At 39.7% G+C, this 26,035-nt stretch overlaps 2 protein-coding genes across 3 annotated transcripts in view; one reads left to right on the top strand and one right to left on the bottom strand.

The window, feature by feature from the left end:
- The window catches only part of LOC125102236 (fibrocystin-like), an 85,923-nt gene that overhangs the window by 19,170 nt on the left and 40,718 nt on the right, over positions 1-26,035 (bottom strand). For both annotated transcript variants that reach the window (XM_047733201.1, XM_047733200.1), the window contains exons 23-30: positions 24,236-24,363; positions 20,014-20,198; positions 19,010-19,132; positions 17,735-17,840; positions 16,734-17,009; positions 6,948-7,078; positions 4,859-4,994; positions 377-572 (exon numbers count right to left, since the gene is read on the bottom strand). In XM_047733201.1, the coding sequence (XP_047589157.1) occupies positions 377-572; positions 4,859-4,994; positions 6,948-7,078; positions 16,734-17,009; positions 17,735-17,840; positions 19,010-19,132; positions 20,014-20,198; positions 24,236-24,363 (1,281 nt within the window). The remainder of the gene's footprint in view (positions 1-376; positions 573-4,858; positions 4,995-6,947; positions 7,079-16,733; positions 17,010-17,734; positions 17,841-19,009; positions 19,133-20,013; positions 20,199-24,235; positions 24,364-26,035) is intronic.
- On the top strand, positions 20,338-21,863 carry LOC125102238 (cAMP-regulated phosphoprotein 19-like). Its single transcript, XM_047733204.1, has one exon. The coding sequence runs from the start codon at positions 20,379-20,381 to the stop codon at positions 20,715-20,717; it is 339 nt and encodes a 112-aa protein (XP_047589160.1). The 5' UTR covers positions 20,338-20,378; the 3' UTR covers positions 20,718-21,863.

The raw sequence follows: 26,035 nt of genomic DNA, 5'->3' as shown, positions 1-26,035 counted from the left end.
GTCATTTATTCAAAGCCCTAGACACAATCTTATTAAAGGTCTTCTTTGGTCACAGACTCTAATTAAAGCACAGAATAGTCCCCCAATACATATAAATGCTCACTCCACCCACCTTGACCAAAAGCCATGACATCCTAGTTCCAGTAAGTTCTCTCTTTCCCAACTAATAAGCCTAAACATTGCCCTTGGAGTGGTCTTGAGAGCGAATCATCCTGTAGGGTCTCTAAGATTTCTTCAACCTGTAGGACTCCCGTGTGTTTATCTCCTGACTTCAAAAGAGGGGGGAAAGTGAAGACCTAACTCAAAGCCAGAATTCCTCAAATGAATCACTAGACCATGCAAGAGACCTCAAATGAATGGCAAGCCTCCACCTTACCGTCGTGAGCAAATGCTGACCCCATTGATGGAGACAGAGATTCTGTGGAGGCCAGGGGGCAGCGGGGGCAGCACCACCTCCAGGCTGTGGGGCATCTGCACAGAAGCCGGAGCCAGAGTGTCCTGAACGTGAACTTGCACATCCAAATCAGAGTAGTTTCCCAGAAGTGCCATTCTGATGGAAAGGGTCTCACCTCCTACGTTGAAAAGAATCCGTTAGCCTCCAGCATGGGTTTGTGGCCTCAACCGCTTATGCAGTCTAAACCAATCTTTCGGGATGAACTACATGGCCAGCCCTGTGCACACCACCCTAACTGAGCACTTCAATACCAGCTGAATCATTTCCATAAAGCTTTGAGCAGCTCCTAAGATCACAGAGCCACTGACCACGATCTCAAGGCATAAAAAGCAAAATTGTCTGGTCAATCATACACCAGAGGCACTAACTTAACTCCATGCAAAAGCAAATCAAGATGCAAAGACAAATCAAGGGGTGGTTTTGGGGGCTGATGGTCTTCACAACCAGCAGCCAGCACCCCAAGTTTTTTTAAAGATGTATTTATTTATTTTTGAGAGAGAAAGAGAGCAAGTGTGCACAGGTGTGTGCCTGAGCAGTGGGAGGGGCAGAAGGAGAGGGAGAGAGAGAACTGTGAGCACACTCCCTACTGAGTGTGGAGCCTGACTCAGGGCTCAATCTTGGGACCCTAAGATCATGACTTGAGCTAAAACCAAAAATCGGGCACTTAGATGACAGAGCCACCCAGGCGCCACCCCCCTCAAGTCCTTTCCTTTAACTTCTTCTTCTTTCCTTCTGAGTGGAGTCTAAAGCTATACTTGGGGTACATTGAACTCCTTTATAACGCTGTATAGGAGTACAGCTCCACAGTGCACTGACCACTTACTTACACACGTGCCATCCCATTTCGCCCTCACGCTGTCCTCATGGCATACGAAGAGCAGGGAGGAACACTGGCATTTAGCTTTTGAGGAAATAAAGGTCCAGCCGCCAATATTTAATAGCTACTTAAGGGAAATATCAAGGCCTAAGCCCAGTTCTCTCTTATATTTCAATACATTTGCAGTTAAATTAGCAACTTTATTAAAATGCCATGTGTGCTATTGACCCTTGAATTCAATTCCTTTTACCTTAAATAGTTATTGAGTACCATGAAGAAGATGTCACAAAGGGCAGAAAAATAAGTTAAACACAGACCAGGCCATTGAAGAGACCTCAATGGTAGTAAAAGAGGTATTAAAAGAGCTTCAATACAAGACATACTGTAAGAAGTGAAAATCAAGTGGTGGGCTTGTTCCAGCCACAGCAACATTCTGAATATCAAGAAAGACTTTATGGGCAAGATGGTGCTTGAAATTCTATATGAAAAATAAATCACAAGAGGAAATGATAAACAATAGGGGGGTTACAATTCAATTCTAAAAACTTCACACTTTAATCCAAAATCTTTTGTATCAGTTTCTCATTTAATCATCCAGTATCCATGGCTTGGAGAGAAGGAAAGAGAATTGAGTGACTCTCTGGAAGACCCGATACATGTACATAGTCAGGGACTCTATGGGACTAGGTCAAGTTGATGGTGGGTGTATGGCTGAAGACCAAGAAAGCAATCCTAAGGGGTCTTTACCTAATTCAGTAGGCAGCAGAGACCTCCAAAGGTTTCTAAGCAAGAAAAGGATGCAACTGAAGCGTTCTTGCAGTCTGTTAGATTAACTGGAAAGAGAGGGGAGAAGAAATCTAATCTTCAGACAAGAACCAGAAACCAAGCATGCAATGGCAAGAATGGAAATAAATACACATACCTCTCCTGTGTCTCAAAGAGACGCAACTCAGGCTAAAGCATCTCTAAAACACCTTTAGCAGCTAACATTTGAGAACTACAGAGCTGGCCATTACATAACAGCACAACCAATCAGGTGAGGAGGAGAAGAGGCTACTTGAAAGAGAAAAGTCAAAGACAAAGGTTCTGGGGTGTTGGGAAGACTGACTCTACATTCAAATCCTTGCTCCACCATTTTCTACCCGTGTGAGTTTGGATGACTCACTTTGGGTTCTCAAAGCCTTGGATTTTTCATCAGCAAGACGGTAACAAAACCCACCTTGCTCTAAGGATTAAGTTAGACAACCTAGGACAGTCTCTTGTACAGTACATCATTCAAAAGCCCTCCATTAACTTCATTTTCTGTCTTGCTGCATGCCCTCTTTACTTCTTCATGTCTTCCCAACCTCATTTCTACTATGAAGTCTGAAGCTTCAGTGTAGTGACTTTGAAGGATTTCAGGGTTGAGCAAGAAAAAAAGACATGACCATGAGGAGGCAGGAACACAAAAAAATGAGCTTTGTATGGGTGGTCCTTTGACAGGTTTGCATGGCTACCAAAATCTCACAGCATGAGACCTTCCAGAGACAACAATAGGAGACCACTACCCAGAAGGGTAGGAAGGCCAGGGAACTCCCCGGGGAGGAGAGAGGGTTATGAGTTTAGATGACGTCACTTAGCAATAGTCTCTGGCTTGGAGATCTCCAAAGGGCATCAGTAGCTTAGAGTCTTTTATAACCCTCAAGTTTATCTTACGTGTTGCTGGGAGATGTTAGATATAGTTTTTCAGAGTATGCAAAATGGCAGGCTCTAACTAAAAATCTGGGGTTTTATTGCATGGGACTTTATTTTAAATAACTGGTTATGTAAAAATTTGAGTTTGATGTTGGCATGTTTTTGAGCAAATGGGTCTCAGCTTGCTATCAAGAAGGAAACAATATAGGGCCAATATACACAGGACATCTTTGGCTTATCTATATAACACTCAGTGTCTAGCAGAATGATGCTACTCAACAAAGCATTTGTTTAGTACTTACTCCATGTTTGTTCCTAGGTTCAAACTTTTACCTACTTTACCTCCAGTTTTCACAGTAATCTTGAAAGTATTACTCCCACCTAGCAGTTAAAGACACTAAAGACAGAGGAAATTAACTATCTTGGCCAAGGAGTGGTTGAGCTTGGAGTCATTCAGATCCAGCACTGCCCAACCACAAAAACCACACGCGTGGTTCTCTACATCAGATCCTTTCTCCCCTCCTCTCTTTATTCAATTTCCTCTTGGCTTCACTGTTATCATCAACATTCTCATTTCCTGGGTGGAGATTTATAGCATTCCAACTTTCAAAGGAGATTTTCCCAGTAGGCTGTCACTCTTTGGGGATTTTATAACATGTTCTACTTTATTCTGCCTGTAGAAAGATTCAAATGTGAGTGGAAATTCTGAAAATCATGCATCATGTTGTATACATCAAAAACATAAACTCCTTGGGTTCTTGGCCAATTGTCAAGCTAATCCTAGATGCCTCTGGGGCACTGATGTAATGTACTAATTCTTTTCATCATAGACAGGAAATTGTACTAAAAGTCAAAATCACTGAAATCTGAATAGAACACAGAACTCCCTCTTCTCTTTCCTATTTCATTAGGAAGAATCCATACCACTAAGGAATTTTACATACTTTGGCCATATGAGGCACCAAATTCTTCTTCTGCACTAACTGAGCTGAATACTACTGAGAAGCTAAAGGATACTCCCCTTTATTTACGTCCTCTTGAGCAATGGAAAATGAAAATAGTACCAGAAAAATTGAGTCTAGTCTTTTTCTTTGGGAAATGTGTTGGCCTTTTGTAATAAATCCTTAGATATGGCTGCCATAAACTCTGTTATCTGGCATTCAGTTAATCAGAAAGGCATGTTACCTGGTACTTTTCCAGATCAGTATGGTATGACATAATAATAAATTGTTGTAAGTCCATCCTGTCATATTATCTGAGTTATCAATGGAAGATTAAATTGTTTCAAGTCATTCTATGCTAAATGAGTCCTTCTTTTTATACAAAGTATGTCTCAAGGAATAAGAATGAGAGAACATCTTATTCTCTAATCAGATCAAATAGCTACTACCATAGAAACTGATGCAAAAAAAAATTATATTTTACAATAAACTAAGAGTGATTAAGCGCTTAAAATCTGCAACCAGACTGCTTGGGTTCAAATCACAGCTCTGTTACTTACTAACGGTAACATCTTAGATGAGTTATTTCAGTTACCTGTTCCTTAGTTTCTTCGCTTATAAACTGAGGATAATAATCCTGTAAATTAGTGGCAGGGATTAAAGTCTATTACATGTCTATGCTATCATTAGCACAGAGTAGGTGATCAATAAATATATTTTGAATTGTTACTTTGAATTCTCATGTCATTTTCCATGATGGAAATGGTCCCAATTTTACAGAGGAAATAATAGATATAAAGAGATTTACTCCATGATAGCTAAAATGAAAATAGCAGTGTTCCAGTTTTCTGCAAAATAATTTCCATTCAAAATATAATGCTATCTTCAATATAATTAAAAGACCATTGTTTGCTGTCTTTATAGGATCAATGGTCTAAAAATAAAAAGATGCTGCAGTATCATGTATTTTACCTGCTATGTTGCTCCTGTTTCTGCTCAGAGAAATGATCACTGGATTTAAAGAGGAATCGTATGTAAATGCCATGGGAAGAACTGCAGAATGGTCCCCTGTAATCACAGTCAAATTCACAATGGGTCCATCTTTCCCCTGAAAAATCAGTTTTTAAAATAAAACCTCTGTAAATAAAACTGACTTGAGAGAAGTCCATATAGAATTAGTTTAAAAGGTTCATTATAAGAAAATTATTTTTTTAAGTATATTGCTACTTTCAAGTCACTCATTCTCTTTCCCTTTCTCACATAGTTACACATACACACATTGACAATTACTTAGAATAGGCAAGTATGGTTTCCAACTGATTAAAGAGTAAATAAGAATGATTTGCAATTAATACACCAGTTGGTTCTGTAAAAAAAAAAAAAAAAAGGCAATTTCAAATAAATCTATACCTAGCTAAACTATCTATCAAGTTTGAGAATACTTTTAGATATGGAAAAACACAGAAAACTTCCCTCCCACATATTCTTTCCTAGGATATTTATTAAAGCTACGGTCTCATAAACAACAGCCCAAAAAAAAAAAAAAAAAAAGATATGAACTCCAAAAGACAGTGAATCTACCCAGGACAGCAACCAAGGGAAGTGATAGGAAGAAATGTGTAGAATAAACCAAGAAAACACCAAGTTAGGTTGAAGCAGGAGAACAGACAGCTTCAAGGAAAAAGAGTAATTGATGTGATAGATTTTTTTTTAAGATAGAAGTTTTTTATTATGAGGAAAACATATTAAGAAAAAGAATTAAAAACTCTTTGAAAAAAAGAAAAAAAATTACCTGATTCTGCCCACATCATTAAAATAGTTGTAACAATGTAAACATAGTTTATTGATTTAATAAAGAAATGGTACTGCAACTATATTCAAAATAATTAAAAGTAGTTGTTTCAAAAAAAGGAACTTGGAGAAGGGCACAGAGGGTAGGAGAGCAGGATCATTTTACTATTTTAATCATTTTACTTTTAATCTTTGCATGTATTACTTGGACCAAAACTTAAAAAGTTTGTTTTTTAATGTTTATTCTCCCTAGCAAAAGAAATCTGAACCATGCAAATTTTACCAAAAGAAATTTCAGATAACTGGATACTACATATCAGAACTTTGGAATTTAGATTCATTTATCCTGAGAAAAGTAAATATGCTCCAAAATGTAGTTGGATGATCAAATTTCTGCTGTTTAAAATAGGATATTTTGAAAATTATCTTAATGTCCAATAATAGGGAAGAGTTAAATTACCTTACAACTACATATTGGAATTCCATACAGTTTTTATGTAAATGTGAACATTTCACAGTATTTTAACAACTGAATAAGAAAAATGTGAGGTCAGCAATGAAAGATGATTCTGAAATTTCTCTTCCGAGGGTCTTTATTTGTTCAGTAAACAGTCATCCTTCAGGGTCATGAATGTGCTGAGAATGTTCATGATACTGAACTGTGAATAGATAGTTCACCTTCCACTGTGAGCATGACTCTCACCAACAGCACCATGGGAGAACATGGACTCAAATCTCCTAGTGGGCTATGAAACAGCACTAACTGAAAAAGAAACAGAAAGCTAAGGGACTTGTTTTTAAGGGAAAAGAGAAGCAGAAGGGAATAATTAGGAAGATATTTTATAGGAACCATACATTCTAGAAATTTCTAAGTCCTGCCATTCATATCCATCCCAGAAAACAAAATTGCTAGTGTAAACTATTTGCTTAAGAGAGAAATGAGATGATAATATATGTAAGTTTTGCAAATCAATATCCAGGATATACACTACATAAATTCATTTATTCTGCAGCATTATTATTCATTGAGAGTAGGAACTGGGACTGCGTTGTTGTCTTCTTTTAAAAGAAGTCAACTGATGTTAATTGCAAGCCCCATTGGTGGAGTCAGCCTCCCACTTTATTGCAACATAGGCAATATAAACAATATTAGCATATTCTCATGATGAAAAGGTCATGTAAGTTAATTAAGTTCTAAGAAAAGATTCATGAAAACCTTCACACTACATGTTAATAATGGCCACTAACCCAGAGAGGAGATTCCACTTACTCTGGGTGGAACTTTGCATTGAATTCTTTGTGAATTGCTTCTGGTGATATCCATAGCACAAGACCGAGATCCAAATAACACCAGGCTCACATCTTCCAAACCAGAGCCTTGGATGGTGGCCCAGAGCCCTCCTGCAATAAAAAAAAATTTCAGATGGAATGAAGAGCCATACGGTAGACAAAAATTAATTATCCACAAAAAAAAAGGAGAGATAAAGTGAAATTAAAATATGAAGCTCCTTAGTCAAAAGATAACTCCTATTCAAACTGCAGAAAAAGATTGATGCTAAATATATAAACTGCTATATAAATAGAGAGAAATGGTGAGTAGAGGGCAGAGAGAAGGAGTAACACATCCTGGGGATATTTAATAATAAAACATAGATAAATATTGCCAAGAGTCAGGGAAGTAAAGTAGATGGTCTCTGAAAACTCTTCCTGCCCTAGAGTTTTAAATATCATCCCTGCCAATCCTATAGAGCTTATTCTCTTTCTGAGAAATCAAGTATAAGAGAGCATCATGGTACAAAGAGCTGGGGCCCAGAGTCAGGGCCACAAATCATGAGGCCACTTAAAGCAGATCATTTGTAGCACTGTTCCTGAGTTCACTGGTTCTCATCCCTCATCTTTGAATGACAGCTTTAGACCTTCCAGCTTCATGATTTGATACCACATATACTAGCTTCTAGTCTCCATGATGCTGTAGAGGTGGCTGACATCACCACTCACCACCATCAGGATTTCTTTTCTTTTTTTTTTTTTTAAAGATTTTATTTATTTGTCAGAGAGAGAGGAGAGCGAGCGAGCACAGGCAGACAGAATGGCAGGCAGAGGCAGAGGGAGAAGCAGGCTCCCCGCCAAGCAAGGAGCCCGATGTGGGACTCGATCCCAGGAAGCTGGGATCATGACCTGAGCCGAAGGCAGCTGCTTAACCAACTGAGCCACACAAGCGTCCCCACCATCAGGATTTCTATACTAACCACTGGAGAGCAAACACAGAAACTTCTGTCTCCTTGCTGCAGACATTGGTAGGAAGAGGTATGGCACCAATAATAGTGATCTTATGCCACACATTTGGAGGACCAGCACTTGATCAAGATAATGAACAGAAGACCCACTTATTCTTCCTGAGGGCAATGATTCCAGTCTGCCATTTCCCCAGAAGGGGATATAAGAGAGGCAGGGAAGCCACTAAATAGACCTTGAGAGTGGGAAGTGGGTGCAGGAACAAGGTTATATTGCCCAGGCATGTTAGGGTGGGACAGCAGAACTTACCCAACCTGATGAACATCTATCAGGAGAATATGACTAGGTGGAATTTACCCTGAAGTTAAATATATGATTTTGCCCTGAAGAGGCAGAGCAAGCCCACAATAGTCTTCAGAGGTAGAGAATAAAATTGAAGATAAGACATCCAAATGGCCAACAGACACATGAAAAAGTGCTCAAATCACTTGGCATCAGAGAAATACAAATCAAAACCACAATGAGATACCACCTCACACCAGTCAGAACTGCTAAAATTAACATGTCAGAAAAAGACAGATGGTGGCAAGGATGCAGAGAAAGGGGATCCCTCCTACACTGTTGGTGGGAATGCAAGCTGGTGCAGCTACTCTGGAAAATAGTATGGAGGTTCCTCAAAATGTTGAAAATAGAATTACCCTACAACCTAGCAATTATACTAGTAGGATTTACCCCAAAGATACAAATGTGGTGATCCAAAGGGGCACCTATACCCCGATGTTTATAGCAGTAATGTCCACAATAGCCAAACTATGGAAAGATCCCAGATGTCCATCAACAGATGAATGGATAAGGAAGATGTGGTGTGTGTGTGTGTGTGTGTGTGTGTGTGTGTGTGTGTGTAATGGAATATTACATAGCCATCAAAAAATGAAATCTTGCCATTTGCAATGACGTGGATGGAACTAGAGAGTATCATGCTACGTGAAAAAAGTCAATTAGAAAAAAACAATTGTCATATGATCACACTGATATGAAGAATTTAAGAAACAAGGCAGAGGCTCATAGGGGAGGAGAGAAAAAAAATGAAACAAGACAAAACCAGAGAGGGAGACAAACCATAAGAGACTCTTAATCTCAGGAAACAAACTGAGAGTTGCTGGAGGGGAGGGTGGTCGGGGGATGGGGTTGCTGGGTGATGGATGTTGGGGAGGGTATGCGTTGTGGTGACCACAGCGTATTGTGTAAGACTGATGATTCACAGACCTGTACCCCGAAACAAATAATACATTATATGTTAATAATTTTTAAAATGAATTATAAAAATAGTAAAGAAATAGACAAACACATAAAGGGCTTATATCCACAATATATCCACAATATATTTTTTTAAAGTTCTTAAAATCAGTAAGAAAGAAAAATAATCCAACTGAAAAAAAAGAGGGCTAAGGAGATGGACAGGTGACTGAAAAGAAAATGCAATGCCTCTTAAACTTATGAAAAGATATTTAATTCCTCTCTTAGCAAATTAAATGCAAAGTAAAACTACAATGAAATGTTATTTTTCTTCCATATAATGAGCAAATATCAAAAAGTTTGGTAACACACTGTGTTGGTAAGATGGGATAAGTATATAGTCATATATATTGCTACACAGAGAATAAACTATAAAACCTCTAAAGAGGATATTTTGGTATTATCAAAATTTTAAATGTACATAACCTCTTGACTCAGCAATTCTACTTCTAAGAAGTTACATTATTTTGTCCACATATATGTAAGGATAAAAGCAATATGATCATTTCAATAGACACAGAAAACTATCTGGCAAAGCACAGCTCAATTTATGATAAAAACCCTCAACAAAGTAGGTTTAGAGGGTACATACCTCAACATAATAAAGAGCTTATATGAGAAACCTACAGCTAACATCATCATTACTAAAAAGTTAAGAGCTTTTCCTATAAGGTCAAGAGCAAGACAGGGATGTCCACTCTTGCCATTTTTATTCACATAGTATTGGAAGTCCTAGCCACAGCAACAAGACAAGAGAAAGGAATAAAAAAGGCATCCAAATTGGCAAGGAAAAAAAAAACATTCACTATTTGCAGATGATATGATAGAAAATGTGAGACCCCACCCAAAAAATACTGAAACTGATAAATGAATTCAGTAAAGTTGCAGGATAAAAAATCATGTACAGAAATCCATTGCATTTCTATACACTAATAATGAAGTAATGGAAAGAGAATTTTTTTTAAAAATCCCATCTACAATTGCTCCAAAATTAATAAAATAAATTTAACCAAATAGGAGAAAAATCTATACTCTGAAAACATAAAATACTGATGAAAGAAACTGAAATGGAAGAGATTATGCTGAGTGAAATAAGTCAAGCAGAGAGAGTCAATTATCATATGGTTTCACTTATTTGTGGAGCATAACAAATAGCATGGAGGACATGGGGAGTTAGGAGAAGGGAGTTGGGGGAAATTGGAAGGGGAGGTGAACAATGAGAGACTATGGACTCTGAAAAACAATCTGAAGGGTTTGAAGAGGTGGGGGGGGTGGGAGGTTGGGAGAACCAGGTGGTGGGTATTAGAGAGTGCACGGATTGCATGGAGCACTGGGTGTGGTACAAAAACAATGAATACTGTTATGCTGAAAATAAATAGAAAAAATGATTAAAAAAAAAAGAAACTGAAATGATGCAAACAAACAGAAAGACAGTCCATGCTCATGGACTGGGAGCCTGGTGGTGGGTATTAAGGAGGGCATGTATTGCAAGGAGCACTGGGTGTTGTACATAAACAATGAATCTTGGAACATTGCATCAAAAACTAATGACGTATTTTATGGCGACTAACAACACAATAAAAAAAAATTGTTGAAACATCTATACTACACAAAGCAATATACAGATTTAATGCAATCCATATCAAAATACCAAAAGCATTTTCACAGAACTTCAACAAATGATCCTAAAATTTGTATGGAACCACAGAAGACCCTGAACAGCCAAAGCAATTTTGAAAAAGAAAAAGTAAACTTGAAGTATCACAATTCTAGACTTCAAGTCATATTGCAAAGTTGTAGTAATCAAAACAATATGGTACTAGCATAAAAACAGACAGAAAGATCAATGGAACAGAATAGAAATCCAGAAATAAACCCGCAATTATATGGTTAATAGTCTTTAACAAAATGACAAGAATATGCAATGGGGAAAAGGCAGTCTCTTCCACAAATGGTGTTAGGAAAACCAGACAGCTACATGCAAAAGAATGAAACTGGCCCACTCACTTACAGCATACACAAAATAAACTCAAAATGGATTAGGGACCTAAATGGGAGACCTGAAACCACAAAAATCCTAGAAGACAGAACAGGCAGTCATTTCTCTGACATTGGCTGTAACATCTTTCCAGATGTTTCCTGAAGGAAACAAAAGCAAAATAAACTATTAGGGTTACATCAAAATAAAAAGCTTCTGTATAGCAAGAAGCAACTAACAAAACTAAAGAAAACAACCTACTGAATGGGAGAAGATATTTGCAAATGACATACCTGATAAGGATTAGTATCCAAAATACATAAAGAACTTATACAGGGGCACCTGGGTGGCTCAGTGGGTTAAGCCTCTGCCTTCAGCTCAGGTCATGATCTCAGGGTCCTGGGATCAAGCCCCATATCAGGCACTCTGCTAAGCGGGGAGACTGCTTCCCCCTCTCTCTCTGCCTGCCTGTCTGCCTACTTGTGATCTCTGTCTATCAAATGAATACATAAAATCTTAAAAAAAAATCTTATACAACTCACATCATAAAGCAAATAATCTAATTTAAAAATGGGCAAAAGATATGAACATTCTCCAAAGAAGACATACAGACAGCCAACAGACACATGAAAAGATGCTCAACACCCCTCATCATCAGGGAAATGCAAACCAACTCATACCTGTCAGAATGGCTATAGCCAAAAACTCAAGAAACAAGTGTTCATGAGGATGTGGAGAAAAGAGAACCCTCATGCATTATTGATGGGAATGCAAAATTGGTGCAGCTACTGTGGAAAATAGTAGGGAGGTTCCTTAAAAATTAAAAATATACATTACCAACAATCTAGTAATCACACTACTGAGTATTTACCCAAAGAATATGAAAACACTAATTCAAAGGGATACATGCACCCCTATGCTTATTGCAGTATTATTTACTATAGTAAAATTATGGGAGTAACCCAAGTGTCTATCAATGGATAAAGATGTGAGATAGATAGATAGATAGATAGATATCTCAGGATATTATTCAGCCATAAAAAATGAAATCTTACCATTTACAACAACATGGACAGAGCTAGAGAGTATATTCCTAAGTGAAATAAGCCAGTCAGAGAAAGTCAAATACCATATGATTTCACTCATGTACAGTATTTAAGAAACAAAACAAATGAACAAAGGAGAAAAAAGATAAATCAAAAAGCAGTCTCAACTATAGAGAATAAACAGTGACCAGAGGGGAGATGGGTGGGGGAATGAGTGAAATAGGTAAAGGGGATTAAGAGTATACTTATCATGATGAACACTAATATATATAATTGTTGAATCATTGTATTTTACATCTGAAAGTAATACAATACTGTATGTTAACTACATGAGAATTAAAATTTTAAAAAACAACTTTTGTCCTCTAAAGAATAATATCAAGAAAATAAAAAGACAACCTACAGAATAGGAAAAATACTTGCAACTCATACATCTGACAAAAGACTCATATCCATAATATATAAAGAACACTTACAATTCAATAATAAAGGGACAAATAACCCAATTTTTTAAATGGTCAAAGGATTTGAATAAGCATTTCTCCAAAGATACACAAATGGTTAATAAGGACATGAAAAGATGTTCAACATCATTAGTCATTTGGAAAATCAAAATCAAAATCACAATGATAATAGGTTCCAATTCAAGACGGCAATTTAAGAAGACTCTGAGCTCGCCTCTTCCACAGAACAGACCAAATTACATCTCTTAATAGAACAATTCCTCCTGAAGAAGAACTGAGAGCAAAGTGAATAGCTATTAAACAACCAAAGACAGAGAGAATGGCAAGAGAACAGAAAGAGATATAGAAAGACAGTAACAAGACCTCCACCCTAACGCTGCAAATGGCTGGGGTGAGGAATACTGAAAAACCAGGAACGGTTTTGTGTCTCTGGGGACACAGAAAAACCTGCAGTTTAAAAGAACAACTAGCATATAAGAGACAACACTAAAACTCTGCCAAGTGGTTGGTGCCAGAAAGTTCTTCAGATCACAGAGACTGGAGAAGAACACATCTCACATTCCCACCCCACAATAAAAGCCTAGACCAGAGTAGGGTCCAGACAACATAGCTGGAATGTTCCGTCACCTTGGCGAGCTTGTGACTTCAGCCAGCCCAGGGTCTGTGAGCCAGTGCCAGCCATCCTGTGGTGCTGGGGCACAGAAACCAGCTGTGGATTTGGGGGGGCGGGGTTTAATTTATACTGTTTTATTGTACTTTTACTTTTGAAAATTTGTCTTATTTTGTTGTTTTGTTCTTTCTTATTCTTTTTTCTTCTTCCATTTTATTTTTTTTATTTTTTATTTTTTTAATTTTATTATTACTTGTTTCTTCATTCTTTCTGTAAAAAGTCATGGTTTAGAAGAGTAACTAGCATATATGTCCACAGCTCCTGTCAGCAAAACTCCAAGCACACACAGTCTGCATAAGGGGTATCATACCCAACTCTGCAGAGAAGTAACCATTTTGCCTAATCCCTAGAAACAAACATAGAAAGTCATCCAAAATGGGAAGAGAGAGGAACAAGTCCCACAGAAAGAACAAGAAAAAAATGCAGTAAACAATTAAGTGAAATCCAGATAAGTAATATGCCTGATAAAGAATTTAAAGTAATGATCATAAAGATACTCACTGCACTGGAGAAAAGAATGGAAAAACTCAGTGTGAGTTTCAGTAAAGAAATAGAATATATTTTTAAAACCAATCAAAGTTGGATACAATAACTGAAATTTTTAAAAATCCACTAGGGGGAATCAACAGATTACAGGATGCAGAAGAATGTATCAGTGATCTGGAAGACAAGGTCATGGAAATTTGAGCTCAGGTCATGATCTCAGGGTCCAGGGATCAAGCCCCATGTCAGGCTCTACACTCAGCAGAGAGTCTGCCTGAGGATTCTCTCTCTCCCCCTCTCCCCCCACTCCTCCCCCTCCCATACTCTCTCCCTCTGTTAAAAACAAAAACAAAAACAAAACAAAACAAAAAACCCTTTCAAGTGTGCTTCTGCATATGGGCAAGTGGTGATTTTGAATGTTATTGATTACATTACTTTATGTGTTCATTACATATAAAGCTATTCTGTAAATTCTTTGTGGTAGGCCTCGACCTGGTCCTCTTTAAACTCTCCATAGCAGCATTTCTCAAACTGTACTATTCCTAGAAATTGCCTGAGGATGCTGTTAAAGTGCAAATTGATTCAGGAGGTCTGGGGTAGAGCCTGAGACCGTGTTTCTAACTAACTCCCAGACAATGCAGATACCTCTGGTCCAAAACCACGCTTTGGAGCCAAGATCTTTGGCATTGAGCATGGGCTTTATAATGTTGATTGATTGGTTGACTGACTGATTGACTGACACTGGTTGCTACTAGGTAGGTGGCAGGGCAGAGGAAGGGTTAATAGGGAAAGTTTACATCCAGTAGTTAGAAAAGTAGGAGCTAGAGCCTCTCTCTGCCTCCTTCCCTTTCCCCTCAGTCTTACTAAAAGCTCACCTGCACCCACCAGACACTAGCCCTCCTTGGAGTTTTCCATCTTTTACTAAAGTATTGAAGGATGAAGCAAATTCTCCCGGACAGATCCCTGCACTATGGACAGATTCCCGGTGCAGCACATCGAGAGGGTGACCAACTCACCCCGCTTTGCCTGGGACCTTCCGGAGTTTCAGCACCAAAAGTTCCACAACCTCATTTTAAAACTGAAAGTCTCATGTCTTTGGAAACCCTCAGCCCCAAGAAAACAGGAGAGTTGCCCCCACAACCCCGGCCTGTGCAAAGCACTCTGCAGAGGGGAAGTAAGGATGACAAGGTGGGCGCTCGAGGTCTGCACAATCCAGTTGGTGGGGGGTGGAGAGGAGCTGGAGCAGCTTAGTGTGACCTGAACGGCAAAAGCCAACCTTCTCAGATCAAAGCCCCTTATGATTCCCTGAAGCCACTATTTTAAGCCCTAAATTCAAACCAATAATCACCGAGTTCAGAGAGAATATGCTCTTTCACCCTGAGCACCCCATATCATCTGGCCCCTGCTTGAAACCACCGAGAAATTAAGAACAAGCTTGCCCTGTTTCTGTGCAGAGATGAGGCAGGCAGGGCCTCACAATTCACTCTGCTGGGCAAAGTCAAGCCAGAAGTGAGCTGTGCCTTTGAGCAATGAGCCTGTGGCAGGAAATGCTGCTTTTAAAAGAATGTTCTAGGGACGCCTGGGTGGCTCAGTTGGTTAAGCGGCTGCCTTCAGCTCAGGTCATGATTCCAGCGTCCTGGGATCGAGTCCCGCATCGGGCTCCTTGCTCAGCAGGAGCCTGCTTCTCCCTCTGCCTCTGCCTGCCATTCTGTCTGCCTGTGCTTGCTCTCTCTCCCTCTCTCTCTGACAAATAAATAAAATCTTTAAAAAAAAAAAAAATTATAAAAGAATGTTCTAAGCCACAGTTCTTTGACCAAGAAAATAAAACTATTTTATGACAAAATGACAAAGATCCAAGACATTAAGGAAAGTAGTTTTATGCTCTAAAATCATACATTAACACATATAAGCGTGGGTGCTCCTGACATTGTTACAACCTGGCTGGGTTGTTTTTAACTGGTTGCGTCCCTCAGAAGGCATGGAGAGATCCTTGGTTTCCATGGCACTAACCTACAATCCATGAGGTCAGTGTCGATCAGACCCACTGCCCTCGGTCTACCCTCCTGCTTAGACAGTAGTTGGCTTTGCATGCTGGCCAAGGACCCAATTGTACCTCACTCCACAAACATTTGTGTACATAAGACCTATACTTTGTATTTGTAAATGTTTTTACTTTTCAAGGTCCTTTCCCATCTGTTCACTCATTTTAATCTCACACAAAAGTAGGAGGCTGGTGAATCAGGCATCATTAGGCCCACCGCATAGCTAAACAGCAGGATAGCTTAGAAGAAGCAGGAGGCTGAGCTACTGAAAATCCCCGTTTGTATCCAACTCTCCCTCTTCCCTTTGGAAAGCCTTGGACAAGTCACTCTTCTTCAAACCACCATCATCTCACCTCAAAAAACTGGACAGGAATTCCATCTTTGGGTCAGCTCTAGGCACTTAGGGAGTGCAACTCCCCAGATGAGGTACTCAATAAATGATACCATGCCTACCGTCATTGTTATTAGGAAACTGCCTCCCATAAAAGTAATCGAGACTCCTAAGGTCACACATCTGACTTCCGCAGGACAAAAACCCAGGCCCGTGTCCTAATTCCCAACCTAGTGTTGTTTTCCCTGGACCAAATTGTTCCAGTGCCCCAGTGACTGACCCAGTTATGCCTGACACCCTCAGCCAGCTATGATCCTTTATGTGGCAAGTGACTTCATTTAAGGGCTCAAAAGTCTATAGGTCATTAGAAAAAAATGTTGATGACCGAAAACAAAACCTGTGACCCACAGGGGGTATGGAATTTATCACGTGACACGACTGCATTCCTGCATCTCGGCAAGCATGCTAGCATCAGAGGGTCAGGTGCTGGGTGGGGCGCTCCCCAGATTACCAATCTCTGAAGCTCTGGAAGGTTCCACAGCAACCAGTCTGGGCTCCACGTTTAGGAAGAGGGCTTCTCCACTGGCGTTGATGGCACGACCAGAAGGCCTCACCACCACGGAGAGCTGATGCATTCCGACCGGCAGCAGGTCTGTCTGACAGACCACGTTTGTTTCGTTTGAGAAAAGAACTCTGCAGATCGTTTTGTTCACCGTAACCTCCACGGCCTTGGGGTCCCCAGAGAAACTAGTTCCAAAAATATAAACCAGTAGGTGGATGTCACCATCTTAAAGAAGGAAAAATAAATAAGTAAAAGAACAAAGTCATCTCTCAATGCTGTAACTCCATTTAAGAGAACTCTGTCTAATGTCAAATGTTCATTCCCTCTCACCTTCCCCTCCCCAAATTCAAGGAGTTGAATGATGACTCCAGTATTGGGCATCTATATTTATTATTGCAATGTACAGCCCCCATCTGAAGTTTTCTCAAACTAGGAATAAGAGAACACTACTCAACTCTTAAAAAAATGATAAAAAAAAAATCAAAATAAACATTTCAAAACAGGGGACAAAGAGAATAAAACATTTTAGGTCATCAAATCCCCAACTGTCTCAGGGCACCTGGGTGGCTCAGTTGATTAAGTGTCTCACTCTTGGTTTCAGCTCAGGTCATGATCTCAGGGTTGTGAGACTGAGCCCCACATTGGGCTCCACACTCAGTATGGCACATGCTTGGGATTCTCTCTCTCCCTCTCCTCCGCCTCCCGCCCTTCCCCTGCTCAGGTGTGCAGTCTCTTTTGCTCTCAAAAACAAAAAACACCTCCACCTGCCTCCATTTCAAACCATAACCATATTATTTAGATTGAACAAAAAATATACTTACTGCTGTATCACTTAATATCCACCCCATGAACGGATGCCCCTCCTGTCCACCCATCACCAGGTACTTGGCCTCTAAGAAATCACTGAGCCTGAAGTCATGACCGTCTCAATGCCAACTCACAAATCATACCAAGGGAATACCACACTGAGTGGACCTGGGGAGTTGACTCTTCGAGGTACTGGAAAGAACAGGAACCTGAGCAATGGGCAGGTATGTCATTCACACGCACAACCACCTGAAAAAAAGGCAGAATAATTAAAGGCAAATGTATGCATTTCATGTGCTCAAGAGTACTCAGAAAGCACTTATGAAATTTGCCCAAATTAACATGTTTGACTCTTCTATTTCTCAGTAACAAACCCTAATGAATGATTCAAAGCATGTTAGGCTTTCTTAAAATGATGGCTGTTATGCTGAAACTTAACATTTCTATAATCAAATATGGTAAATCTTGAGTAAATTTCCTCTCTGTAGTAAATTTAAGAAAATTCAAACTATCCAATGACTTTTATCACTCTAGATTATGTTCAACTAGATATCTGTGAAAAGTCTTTTCTTTGCTGGTACATGCCAACAAAGCAGGCACCTTCCTTGCATTGTACTACATGGATATGCAACTGGAAAATAGTCTACCTGGGCCTTTGGTTTGGGGTCTTTTTGTTCTAAAATGGTAGGTCCCCAATAAGAGACTACATGACTCTTCCTTTCACTGTTACTAATGTTAATGTGGTAGAACTCTACCATACGTGGAGATGGTGAAAAAAAATAGGACCTGTTTGATGCTCTACATATAAAATATGGATTAAAAGCACACACTCTATTTATAATACTGTTTGCTTATGGAGGGAAAGGGTGTGGGGATGGCATGAAGGCATACATGATAAAGAACACTTCAATGTTATTTCTCATGTTCTCTTTTATTCATAAACACACAAAAAATATAATCTATCAAAATGGTGGCCATTATTAACCTTTGGTTTGGATACCCAGGTGTTGGTTACATTATTCTTTGTAGTTTTCACATTTTAAAATTTTCTCAAATTCAAAGCAGATGACCTATAACAGGACTATGGGCAGACGGAAAAGATAAAAGGACATTTTAAGGAGAAAAGGCATGGACTTAGCTCATTTACTTTCCAGTGCCACTGCGTGGAGGTAACAAATCCTATGTGACTATCGAGGTTCACCATTTTGGGGACCATAATCACAGCATCAATAATTATAATAATAGGATACTGTGTTTACAAAGCGCTTCTATTTTCGAAGTGTTTTTCATGCACTGTGGAAGTAAAAAGGGGACAGCCATAATTGTCTCTGTTTTATGGAGTGGAAAACTGATCCAGGATACTGGGCTGAGACCCTTGGAAGTGGTGCTTGTACTCTGGGCGGCCCATGCACTCTCACCTGAGAGTGTTGGTTGGTGGTAACCAACATGTCTCCAAATATGGGTCCAAGGAAAACTCCACCATCATACACCACACGCATGGCTGCAGCAGGGTCCACTCCAGTCAGATTTGCATCAGAGACCTGAGATGGTTACATTTCTGGTGAATTCTGTCACAGAACAGAAGTCTAATCTAATAGAAGTCTAAACCTCATGATAAAGGGTCTCTTCACATTTCAGGTAACCAGATGCTAGAAAGTGAAGGTGACACTGGGGTGAAGCCTAGAAACCTAACTGTAAGTAACAGTTAATGAAAGCCCCAGTAGACTAGAGGAATATTTATGTGCCAGTAGAGCTGCAAAAAAAAAAAAAAAAAAGCACAAAAAACAATCTTCTGTCTTGAGATATTCTCTTTCTATGTGCTTTTCTATTTTATATGTTTGCAATCCAAAATAATAAAATAAAAGGTAAGGGGAAAAGTGCTATGAGATGACTCTCGTCCATCCTCCATCTCTACCCCAGTATTCTGTTTGAAAACCAGATGACCCAATACCATATAACGGGGATAAAATTTTATCTTGGGTTTCATTTTATAATAACCAAATGCTAGATGATCATTAGATTATTTTTTAAAACCCTAAATATGCAAGAGCATCTGGTTTTGTCATTATCCAGAGACAGCAAATCCTTTTCGAAACTTCCTTCTGTTGTGCCATCTGCCTCCATGATAATCTAAGTCAATCACATCTGCTTAAATTATCCAATAACAGATGTAGAATCATTGTACGATGGACACTGACCAACAACTTCTACCTACACTGAGTTAGGGAAGAAGACATTGGGTTTAAATTGCTTTATCAGCAATTGAACGTATGAGATTTAAAAAACATGCCTTGAAAACTTCCCAAATATTTGAATATTCGAATAAAATTAATAATTCATGACAGTTTTCACCCATATAATTCTGATTTTCTTTTAACAAAATTGCTCCTGGATGTCAAATCCACAGCACTAGCATACATACCCTAATGAAATTGGGCAAATCTCCAACTTGGGTGGACCAGGAGAGGGTCCACACATGTTCGTAGCAAGACTTTAGATCCTCTGTCACAGCGAAGTCACTGGCGTTGAGGTACCTAGATGTGAAGTTATCAGCATTGTTCTGTAAAAGCTTGCGAAGGTCACTAGCTGATACATGCACGGGGACATCTGTGGAATAAGGTTTTGATATAAAACATACAAGATACTAATTACTCCACCACACCGGGTTTCCTCATTAAAATAACAGAGAATAAATGTAAAGAAGCCCACTAATTATAGAGGAGACCCTCAAGTTCAAAATGTGCCTTTGAGTCGCAGAACCGGAGGAGAAGGGTCAGAGGGAGCAGTATGTCCGCGGAAGTACCTGAGGCAGCCTCCGCGGAGGAGCAGAAGGAAATGGAAGATAAAGTGACTAGTCCAGAGAAAGCTGAAGAAGCAAAATTAAAAGCAAGGTATCCTCATCTGGGACAAAAGCCTGGAGGTTCAGATTTCTTAAGGAAACGATTACAGAAAGCGCAAAAATATTTTGATTCTGGGGATTACAACATGGCTAAAGCAAAAATGAAGAACAAGCAGCTTCCTACTGCAGCTCCGGATAAGACAGAGGTCACTGGTGACCACATTCCCACTCCACAGGACCTTCCTCAACGGAAACCATCCCTTGTTGCTAGCAAGCTGGCTGGCTGATTAAAAGAGCTGAACTGCATGAATCTTCTAATTCCCATTATTTCTCCTTAATATGTTACTTCTCTGCTTTTTATTTCCTTTCATTCACTAAGTCATTTGAGAATGACAGCTTTGCAGGTAGCGGTAGTGTGTGCTGCTATTGTAAGGGAATATTCGTGTGTAGAGTTTTGATTAGTTTTAACAGTGCACTGATAAAGAGAACATGTTAGAGCAACATAAAGTAATCTACTTGAAAATAGTTGTATATATTACCTAACTTCTAGTATAGGACTGATTCAACAAGTAACAAGCAAGTTTTACAATTGTAATCTTTTGGCTTTCTTTAATTCATCTTAATTATAGCTTTGTATGTTACTCTTATTTAATATAACCTTTATTGTATTGATTTCTTCTGTATTTTCCTTTTGGATTTTGTAAAACAGAAGTTTAAGACCACAAGTTGGAAAGAAGGTCACATTCTTCAAACAAAAATAGATGGGGTTTTGAAAGATTTGTTTCTCTGTGCTTGAACTTGAATGGCCTTAAACCTGTTTCAGCTTTAACAATAGATTTTACTTGGGCAATATTTGCCCATTCTGGTGTAACTTATGTGACTCTAGTGCTTAACAGCTGCTGTTGAAGCTAGTGTTCTTACTCAGTTCTGTAGTGTTAGAATATCCTTTGTTGAAGATGTGAATGAAGTGTGCATGTGGATCGACTGTTGAATTCACTTTTGTGCCATTTTTGTAAATACAATAGTTTTGCACAACCTCTCACAAATGTCTGTATTAATTTCACATATTAAAAAGTAGATGATGTGCCAACCAGAAGCACAAGAGTTCCTACACAAAACTCTGTATGTCATTAGAGCTTTTGTATAGTAAGAGTAGTTTACAGTCTTGGGCTTATAGAATACCAAACAAATCTTTGCTTAGTCTGTCATAGACTTAAGCTTTTTCATTTGTTATTAATATCCATGACATTCAGTGGCCTTGTGCAGATATGATATGTTGCTTAGGCATATCTTTTGTCCTATGCAGAACATTTCATTTTGACTTTTATGAAAATTGCAATTCATGTAATTTATATAAACTTTTTTAATGTAGAAACTTTTTACTTCCACAGTCAATTTGGGGACACTAGAATAAAAAAGCTTCAATACTCTGCCTCCTATGGCCCCTCCCTCCTTTTTTTCCTTGCTTCTTTGACTCAAATCGTGCTCGGCTGTGCTGTTTAGTCTGTTCTGAAGCATAGGTGTATATCCTCACTCTTGAAATTTGCTCTGCTGAATGCTATATTTTATAACAGAATGATGTTTTTCTTATAATTTCTCAGTTGTTAATTAACCACTCTTAATCCTGTATTATTACTAATATTTGACACTTGTTTAAATAAAAGGAACTTTATACTGAAAAAAAAAAAAATGTGCCTTTGAGTGAAACCCCAGCCCAGTTAACCATGTGTTTCCTAAGGCAAACACAAGGAGATGCCTACTTTTTATATTGTGATACCTTTAATCAGTGTCCCATCTCAGAGCAAGCGGAGAGCATCGTCCCATCAGACAAAGCCTTCTCTACTGTCAACTCCAAATATACACTCCAGACCCCTTGGTAATGCCTGAAAGCTTAATTAAATGGTGGGTTTTCCCTGGAAAAATTTAGCTGGCCCTGTGAACAGAGAAAAGTTGGCCACCTTTCACAGGGAGTGGGGGAGGCTCACAGCAGCTGACACCCATAAAAACTTAGCCAACCCAGCTGAGGAATGTTGGCATTGAACTTTGGTTTCTCTATTAGAATTCTTTTAAGCCCAACCACCTGCTTCCCCATTCCACATCCCCACAGAAAAATAACAGCGCTCTGTGCTTAAGCCCTGCTCGTGTTTGAACCCTGGTTCTTGCTTTACCAAAAGTTTCCATTTCATTAGCTACTCCCAAAAGTCCCAGGAGGTGGGCCATTTAGGTATCCTAATGCCTACTTTAGAAATGAAGAAAATGAGACCCAACAAGATTCAGAAGCAGGCCAATCAAGCAAGACGGGTTTTCACTTAACCCAAAATGCCTTCTAACTCCAAGGGTCTTCCTCTTGAAGTCCACACAGTCTGGGAGGGTTAAGAAAAGACCACTGTCTTTCTAAAATGCAAACAAAATTCTTCTCCTTTTAAAAAAGGTTGTTCCACATTTAGATAATGTGAGGCCATTACCATTTCCCAAGTCCTAGTTAAGGCTGACTTCCCTGGATTGTTTGGCAGTGATGTGAAGGGCATCACAACAGAACATGATGGCAGGAAGAGTATCTACAGACAAGCTGCAGCTCATGAGAAGGGAAGCATGACCCAGGGATGGACTTCAGAGACACAGGGCGCTGTCACTTACTCACCCAAATTTATCAGACTCCAATAGCCCACGGCCTTCAGTTTGTCCTAAGTGGCCCAATTGGAGTTAAAACCCCATTCCTCCCACCCGAGAAGATTCTTGCAAGCCCAGCCATCATTTTTCTTGGGAGGACAGAGACTTTTGGGCCACGTGCCAATTTTTATACAGCCACACTTTACCTCTCCTGAGCCTCCCTTCTGATTCTCCTAGGGTTTTACCAAATAAATAGTGCCATCACCTCTCTTCCTTATCCTTTGTGAAATGTGTGTATTCTTAAGGATTTAGAAAAGGTTCCACACCAATTACATCTGAAAGCTCTTTCTACACTTTTATGACCACTCAAATTCTCAATAGCATATGGTGTCACCATGGAGTTTGACTTGGAAGGATGATGTCTACCACAGAAATTGGCCTAGGAAACTCTAGAGAGAAGAGGACTGACCTAATAATCAAATACCCGAGTTCATATCCAGACCTGCCATACTGGGCCCCATGGGTCTTCAGAAAGAGACATCAGTGTCCTAATCCCTGGAACCTATGACTATTTCCTTATAAGGCAAAAGAGTGTATCTTATATTGCAGAAGATGTGGTTAAGAATCTTGAGAGGAACAGCTTATCCTGGGTTATCAGGTAGGCCCTAAATGCAATCCTATGTATCCTTATAAGAGAGAGACAGAGGAGTCTTTGAGACAGAAGAGGAAGAAACAATGAGACCACGGCAGCAGGAGTGGGAGTGATGTGGTCACGGAATATGGGCAGCCACCAGAAGCTGGAAGAGCTGGGAAAGAGATCCTCCCCTAGAGCCCTCGGGGGGGAGTGTGGCACCACTGAAAACTTGATTTTGGGTTTCTGGTCTCCAGAAATTCAAGAGAACAGATTTCTGTTGTTTGAACCCACCAAGGTTGCAGTGATTTGTTATGACAATCCCGGGAAGTTTCCACTCAGTTTCCACATCCACAAAACTAAAAAGTTGGGATCCTATTAAATGATATGGTATCATTATTGTCCAGATCTTTAATTTTAAGAAGGCCATGTTCAAATGCTGGAAACTAAACAAAATGGCTTTAAGGCTGTCACCCTGCCTGACAATCTCTCAGGATGTTGTTTGCCCGAGAATGCCCCTAAAAATGAAAATGAGACACTGATGCCCTCCAATTGTCCCTTTACCAGGAATCTCTGTGGTAGGAAGTTGGATGCGGAAGTATCCTCCTAAAGGGGGGCTTGTCTTCTGTATCCTCTGTGTTGTCACCTGGACCACCCCAGATCCTTCTTGTCCTCCTTCAGTGGGCACAGAGCTGTGGCAGGTCAAAAACAAAGCCTTAAGCACAGTAACCATCCAGAAGTGCCACTCCAGACAGAACTTAACCCCAGCTCAAAGAACATGCAGTCAGCCATGTTTCCAGGACACAATCTCAACCTCCCAAACATTGGATACCCTGTCCCATCACAGCAGAAGAGGTACAGTGGAAATTTTAAGATTCTTTATTTAAAAAAAGACTTTATTGGGATGCATTCATGGCTCAGTCAGTTAAACATCTGCCTTCGGCTCAGGTCATGATCCCGGGATCCTGGGATCAAGTCCCACATCAGGCTCCCTGGTCAGCGGGGAGTCTGCGTCTCTCTCTGCCTGCCTTTCCCCTGGCCTGTGCTTTCTCTGACAAATGAATAAAATCTTTTAAATTTTTTTTAAATATTTTGTTTATTTATTTGAGACAGAGAGATTGGGAACACAAGCAGTGGGGGAGAAGGGCAAAGAGAGAAGCAGACTCCCCTCTGAGCAGAAAGCCCGGTGTGGGGCTCGATCCCAGGACACTGAGATCATGACCTGAGCGAAGGCAAACACTTAGCCAACTGAGCCACCCAGGCATCCCAAATATTCGGATTCTTACAGAATGTTCCACCCTGTCTCTGCACTGATCCTGGGAACACAGGAACCCAGAATAAAAAGTGATGAACCCAGCCTCCAGCCTCCACAGCTTTGGCCCTGAAGCACAGAGTAGACAGAGAACGTGGTCTTCTCTAACCCATTCACATCATCAAGTGAGCAGACAGTGCCCTGTCCCACAGACACTTCCCCACTCTGTATCCGTCTGACACACAGGCCACTCCTTCTGGCCAACTTCTTAGCTGGTTCCTGTGTCCAAACACACTGGCCTGCCTAATCTTGCTTTTAATACAATAGATGGTCAAATAAATCATGACATACCATGAGACGGACTACCGTTCAGCCAATGAAATCATATTTTAGAAAAATCATACCATTCCCCATCAGTGATATGGGGAAATATTCAATTTAGGCCATTAAGTGAAATGGGCATGTTACCAAATATAGTGTGTAATGTATGGTCCTAATTTGAGGTTTAAAAAGTAAATATTATACATATATATATGGGCATATGTATACAAAAACTGCTTAGAAAAAAGGGAGTTAGAATATGGATCTAACATATCAGTATAAGTTACCTCTAAGCAGAGGGATTATGAGTGACTTTTTATCTTTTCCTAAGTCTTTTACTATATTTTCCAAATTTTCAACAATAAATATATATGACCTTTATCAATATTAAGAACTACATGTTGATGGGGATGCCTGGGTGGCTCAGTGGGTTAAGCATCTGCCTTCAGCTCAAGTCATGATCCCGAGGGTCCTAGGATCGAGCCCCCCATCAGGCTCCTTGCTCAGGAGAAACCGCAGGGAACCTGTTTCTCCCTTTGCCTCCGGCTCCCCCTGCTTGTGCTCTCTCTGACAAATAAATAAATAAAATCTTTTTAAAAAAAGAAAAAGAACTGCATGTCGATGCACTTAAATACAACTATACAGAAAGAGAGTGATGCCATCTGCATTGGGGGATAAAGTTAGCAGAGGCCAGCCCAAGGGGGTCCTGTGTTGCTGAGGCGGGAGGCTTCCGGAAGGAGTTAATGGACTTGAGGAAATAGGAGAAAGGAAGGCTGCCATTGTGAACCTGT

Source organism: Lutra lutra, chromosome 6 (genome assembly GCF_902655055.1).
Source record: "Lutra lutra chromosome 6, mLutLut1.2, whole genome shotgun sequence".
Taxonomy (NCBI): domain Eukaryota; kingdom Metazoa; phylum Chordata; class Mammalia; order Carnivora; family Mustelidae; genus Lutra; species Lutra lutra.
This window is presented reverse-complemented; position numbering and strand designations above follow the sequence as displayed.

Coding starts and splice junctions, on each gene's coding strand:
- LOC125102238 (XM_047733204.1), top strand. CDS start 20,379: ATGTCCGCGGAAGTACCTGAGGCAGCCTCCGCGGAGGAGCAGAAGGAA.